The 6,710-nt window shown below is 34.2% G+C and overlaps 1 protein-coding gene across 2 annotated transcripts in view; it reads left to right on the top strand.

Annotated features, from left to right (window-relative positions):
- LOC117101671 (low-density lipoprotein receptor-related protein 6-like) overlaps positions 1 to 1,339 on the top strand; it is a 20,238-nt gene extending 18,899 nt beyond the window's left edge. For both annotated transcript variants that reach the window (XM_033241700.1, XM_033241699.1), the window contains exons 7-8: positions 139 to 252; positions 807 to 1,339. In XM_033241700.1, the coding sequence (XP_033097591.1) occupies positions 139 to 252; positions 807 to 838 (146 nt within the window). In that variant the 3' untranslated portion in view covers positions 839 to 1,339. The remainder of the gene's footprint in view (positions 1 to 138; positions 253 to 806) is intronic.
- Positions 1,340 to 6,710: the final 5,371 nt, after the last annotated feature.

The following is a 6,710-nucleotide window of genomic DNA, read 5'->3' as shown; positions in this document are numbered from 1 at the left end:
CTTAATACACAGAGTATTAACACTGTCTCTTATACACATCTAGATGTGTATAAGAGACAGATATATATCTGTGTGTGTGTGTGGGTGTGGGTGTTTGTTATTTTGGAATAATCGGAATAATTTTGTAATGTCTTTCAGAAACGCCGGAATGTGATATAGAGTGCTTAAACGGCGGTACATGTTTTAACGCCGATAACACCAACAGCACATGTAAATGCCGTGATGGTTTTGTTGGACCAACCTGTAAGCGAGGTAAAATAATTATCCAAGCGCCACCTCAGTCAGCGTCGTACGACGCAGCTGCTCGGTGCTAATTGTTGACGCGTTAGGTGTGTGACAGTTAAACAGGAACAGTTCCATCGTGGAAAATTAAAAATATTTTCACGACAACCTAAACATTCCCAGACGATACATTGTGTGGGCTGCGTATTAAGACACTGTCTAGCCGTAATGTATTATTTTTAAAGGTATTTTGAGGTATGGTGCTGGACCTTTCAGAAGTGCTAATCAAATTAAACAACTGACCAATCAAAATATGGCCACGTATACGCTGCACTTGTCTCACAAACACATGTTGTCCCACAAACACGTTTACGCTTTCCTTTTTGTGGGACCTTAGTAACAATATCCAAGAAGCAGGGCTCAACGAAAGTTAACTGCTTTGAAATTTTATCGTCTTCGAAAACCGTCAACACTACATTATTTACCAGCAAATACTGTAATCATATTTTGTCGATTTCTTTCAAAAGTTTTTTTAACATTTCTTATATACTGTATCAAGATATTTACATTTGTTTTCTCCACAGTTGTTGGATACTGCGCATGTTCTCTTCCATAATCAACTGTTCACCGCTTATCAAAGTCACCGTTGATGACCGAAGAGCATGATATATGATGTTCTGACAAATCATTAAGTAGTATTATAGAATGACAATAACAATTGTACTGTATATGCTTGATAAGACATAATATTATATAAATACGTATTTTGGTTTGGGGTTGTGGTTAATTGCTTGTTATTTAACATACTGTATACAGCAACATTTAATATAACCAGTTGTGAATTACCTTTACAAATTTCACTAGAAAATATTACTTTTTAGCTCATATAAAGGAGCTCTAGGAATACTCGATTAATAGATTCTGTTTCGTTTTTTTTTCTTTTTGTATAGGCGGCCGTTAAAGCCAGGATACTAATACTACCTCTAGTAATAGATTCTTATTTTTTTTGTATGTTTTCTTTCTGTCCTGCCTAGTTTATCTTTGATATTGTTTTTATTGCTTGTAATTATTTTGTTAATGGCTTGTCATGTTAAATGTAATAGTTTCCTTTCATAGTCAATGGCATTAATGCATTTCATTATTATAATCATGTGACAAGAGGCTATCGTAGATCGGCGGTAGGTCGTATCTGCAATCTCTGTTTAATAGGGGAACTCTTAATCGACATAAACAAATGTTAATAAAGGAACGCTGGTGTCTTCATTGTGTTATTTATTCATTTTAACATTGTATACAATGTATTTAAAACCCTGTTTCTCAAAGTGTTTCATTACACACAGAATAACATATACTCTAGATTAAGCACCGTGAGCTTATTGAGTGCAGCGCTTATTCAAGCATTTACATAAAGGAGGTTTCGCACGAGAACGCGTACAGTTAGTTTGACGAATACGTCATCATTTTGACATCATACACTGGCTGCTATCTGCTAAACGTGTGGACGACATGTATACCTCGCTCACTACAAACGTGTAGGGATTTTTTTTATTTCTAGTAGGATTATCGTTTATTTTTTCACATTTTACATACGTGTAAAAAGTAAATGTATCTTTAACTACGTACATGCCATTTTTGTGAAATTTTACAACAGCAAATTACGATAGGATGCGTCTCATTTTGGGGTATCAAAACGTCGGTGTTTTTACCTTGGTTGTGTCAGGATTCTGTGTAGGCCTAAGTCTACCTTGTAGCCAGGCACTTTTGGGTCATAAACATTAGGGCCTATCACAGAATAACCAACTCTTTTAGGCAACAAAGGAAGTATTTTTCGGCTACAATTTTCAATTTCCTAAAAACCCTACTAATAAAACTTTGAGAAGCATGATGAGAGAAATTAAAAGAGTACTGTATAGGCCTAGGCCCTAAGCCTAGGCTACGCTTGAATTGCGCTGTGATTGCATAACAACACAGAATGGCTACAAACCGTTACGGATAGCTAAACGTATGCATACACGTATTTGTTTGCGTGCGAAACCTCTCTAATAAGTTGGACAGAATGCCAAAAAAAAAAATTGATTTCCGGTAAAATTCCATAATACTGTATAATATACATCATCATGGCTTCGAGACCATCCTCCAAGAAGCGTTTATATATACTCATGAACGAATGCTTCTAAGTGATATATTACTTTACTACCCATCTGTAACCTGTGTTCGTAGAATGCTGCAATCTGGGTGATCTCGGATTTTAGCTGGCCGTCACAGTTAAGAATCAGTTCTTTCAATAAAGCCTGTAGGAAAATAATTTTAAAATAGATGAGCCAGTTTATCATGAACGGCACATTTGGGGAAACTATTTTGTTGTTTAACACAGAGGTTCTCAAACCATAGGCTGTGACGCAAAATTGGATCACCAAAAAAAAAAGGGGGGGGGGGCCGCGAGACTCTCTGGGATTTTTTTAAGTTAGTACTTTGTTAATGACCAATAGTGACCAAAAAAATGACCAAAAGTTAATGACCAATAATAAGTTTACCGACCTGGATAGTGGGTCATGGCAAGCTTCCAGCATGTTTGTATGGGTCATCAGCCAAAAAGTTTGAGAATTATTAAGTCCTGTCTAGACTATTTAAATTGTATTTGACAAAACATGTAACATGGCCAAATATGGCAATGACGACATCACACCATGGCTATATAATATATAGGCACATCATGACTGGATATGGGTCAACAGTTTTTTGTCAAAGCAAATTTGATATAAAAAAAATCTGGACAAGAGCTTTAGTTTAACTGATTGCTGGTGTGCTACTCTGTGGCATTGCATTCTCTGCAGAATTGCATCAGGTGACGACCTCTGGGCGCAGCAAGTGCCTGGCTTAATACACAGAGTATTAACATTGGTTTTCTGCCTTCTGACAGGTTCAAAGCATTACATATAATATGCTTGTTGTCACTCTTCATGAGGAAAATGAACGATCTTTCTTTCAACCACACAGTTACGTCAAATAGTCTTCATTGGAATATCCCCAAAGTTTGGAGTGCATTCAAAAATGAAATTAATTTTACCTTTAATGAATGGGACCCAATCCAATCCAATCCAATCCAATCCTAAAATATGGTTCGATAAAGAATCCAAAATCGCTATCAGTGAACGTCTTGAATCTTGTAGAGCCCATCGACTCTATTCCAAGCAAAGAAATAATATTGACTGTCAATGTCAATCATTGTAACTCTCTTTGGGAAACTTATCAAGAGAAACGTAGGTCGCTTTTCAAACGTAAGATTATGCAAAAAAGGTCCATAAATGTTCTTTGATAATGGAGAAAGGTGGACCAAGTACAAAACAATTTTGGCACGAGCTTAAAGGAAAGAAACATAATCAAAAAGTTGATTCTTTTTTAATCCCAGGTACATCTACTTATACATCTAATCCAAATGCTATGAAATAATATTCTTAAATCTCACTTTAGTAATATTATTAATTTTGATGAAAGTATTGAGCACAATATGTTTCAATCGTCGGACGAATCTTCATTAGTATTAGATCATATTGATATTTCATTTGAAGATGTGGCATATTCTATTTCAAAATCTAAAAACAATAAAAGCCCAGGTATTGACGGTATCACTAATGAAATTATTAAAAATGGGGGTGATTCATTGACCAGATCGCTTCAACAACTATTTACCTTAATTAAATGTATTCCGAACGAGTGGAATGAAGGTACAATTATACTTATACTTAAAAAAGGCGATACTCGCGACCTTAATTATCGAGGGATAACACTCAGTTCATGTGTTATTAGCTAAAGTATTTCATAGAATTCTATCTCACAACATTTCTAATTTTAAGGAAGAAAATGATATTCTTACTGAAGTCCAAGGCGGCTTTAGAAAGGATAGACATGCGAGGATCAAATGTTTGTCCTAAAAAGTATTATTGCTACAAGACAAGCAGAAGGAAAAAAACATACTTGGCTTTTATTGATTTTAGAAAAGCCATTGATTCTGTTTGGCGTCAAGGTCTTATAACAGCCGCTAAACGTATCGGAATCAAAGGCAAAGTAATTATAACTTGATCAAAAATATTTATTCTGATGTTAGTTGTAAGTTCGTTTTAATGATCTGGAATCTGAAATGTTCAGTATTAATGAAGGAGATAAACAAGGGTGCTCGTTGTCTCCAACACTTTTTTCTATTTATATGAATGAGATTAATAAATCAATTATTGACAATAAATTAGGTGTTCATATATATGGCACTCAAATTGGTGCTCTTTTTTTTAGGCCGATGATGTTGTGTTGATTGGAGACAGTGAGTTGAGCCTTAATAAACTCCTTCAAGTAGCTACTGTTTTTTTCTAAACAATGGAAACTTAAATTCAATTATCATAAATCTAATGTATTAATTACTGGACAAAAAACTAACGAACATAAAAAAATTGAATCTTGGTACCAAACTCATTTATGAAACCGATAAATATAAATATCTTGGTATAAAAATTTCTCGTTCTTACAATGACAATCAACAAATTGAAGATGTAATTAAGAAGGGTAATAGAATAATTGCACATATAAGTTCTATTCTTACTAATCATGACAATTTTAACAGAGTTTACTACGGAGATCTTTTATGGAAAATCATAGGGCTTCCTACCATAAACTATGCAAGCTCCGTATGGTTATGTAATTCTAATAGTTCTATTGAAAAAATAGAAAACCTACAATACAGAATGGCGAGAATAATTCTCAAAGCACCAAGAAATGTGGCAAAAGAAGCTCTTCTTGGCGATCTAGGTTGGGAGTCTGTCGAACACATACAAAATAAATTTAGAGTGAGTTACTTTAATCGAATAAAAAATATGGATGAAAGTAGATGGCCAAAATTGCTATGTAAAGCACTAATTGAAGTTAAAAAAATAATGTCAAGTAGAATTGGATTAACCATATTCAAGAGTTATTGCGTAAATTTGACATAATTGATAATTTTAATTTGGAAATTGGTAATACTTGGCAGAAATCTTTTGTTTACAAAAATTCATTAAAAAATGCTAAAAGATGGTTTGACAGGGCAAAATCAAAATATAGCGTAACCAGATGTAGAAAAATATATTTTTGATATGACCAACTTTGAATCTGTCATTTTAAAATTTAAAACAAGAACTGACACTCTTGATCTAGAAGGTAGGAAATGTAAATGGTCCAAAACTGATAATCCAGGTTTTTGTAAACTTTGTAAGGATGATATAATTGAAGATACTTATCACTTTCATTTCCATTGTAATAGACTTAGTTTAACAAAATAGACTTAGTTTGAGAAAATCATTTTCATAATTTTAAAAATGATTACTATTCTGGGACTATTGAACATTCTGGGAGGAATTCGAATTTGGAACAATTGAGTACAAACACCATATTTTACTTGATGATCTGTACTCAATGTTTCCATCTGAGAAAATTGGCGAAATTGTAGATTACAATTGAAAAAAGTACCTGACTGACGTATGCAATTTCAGGACTAAAATCTTAAATACCGTACCACCATCCAATTAAATTTAAACTAAGAAGCAGTTATTCATTTTTTTTATTAGTATTACTTTAAGTTAAAATTGTTATTATTTATTTATTTGCATATATTTATGTACATGTGTATATGAAATATTTAATTTTCATTATTTTCCTTGTATTTTTGTGGTTTTAAGTTACAATCTTATATATTGTTTGAACGCACCTTCTATATGTCGTGTGCCGCTATTATAAAAGCGTTGTTCAATAAAGTTTAGTTCAGTCTGAAGAAGGATTTACCACTGATACTAGAAACACAAGATAGCTCCACACAAAAAAGTGTTCTACCGAAATGCATGGTGGGAATACAAACAATGGGACGCCCCTTACGACTGGATCTAAAAAAACTTCAACTAAACTTTCGTTACCAAGTCGTCGCGTATTTTATTGTCAATTCTCAATTGAAAAATTGTACACAATTGTACAATTGTACCCAGACATTTACAACGTTGAATAGATAATTCCTTGGCAGAGGTAGAAATCGTTGCTATTATGCAAATAAAACACACAATTAAGCCTATGGATCAGTATAGAAAACAACAATAGCACAAAATCGTATGGCCGGACGCACTCTAGTGATAAAGTTTTCCTGCATTAGTGGAAAAAGAAGGGCGCCATGTGCGTCTGGATATACTTAGCAATGGAAGGGCGCCCTGTACGTCGGGCACAAAGTATAGAAAACTTGCATGGTTAAAAAGAAGGGGGCCGCCTACGTCGGGCACGATTTCCGCCTCATTTTTACTATGCAAGTGCTCTATCTTGTGTTTCTAGTATCTTGGCTACTACTACTTTTAACCGTCAACATAAAAGTGGTGGCGCTATTCTCTACAGTGGCCCAGAGCCATAGATAGAAATAGTTGCGACATTGACACTTTAGAAGCCATTTTGTGTCATACGCGATGCGCGTTCTGTGTCTAACGCAT

This window comes from Anneissia japonica, unplaced genomic scaffold (assembly GCF_011630105.1).
Source record: "Anneissia japonica isolate Jap-2015-1 unplaced genomic scaffold, ASM1163010v1 scaffold287783_len325500_cov191, whole genome shotgun sequence".
In the NCBI taxonomy this organism is placed as follows: Eukaryota; Metazoa; Echinodermata; class Crinoidea; order Comatulida; family Comatulidae; genus Anneissia; species Anneissia japonica.
The sequence above is the reverse complement of the archived record's forward strand: the minus strand, read 5'-3'. Positions and strand labels throughout refer to the sequence as shown.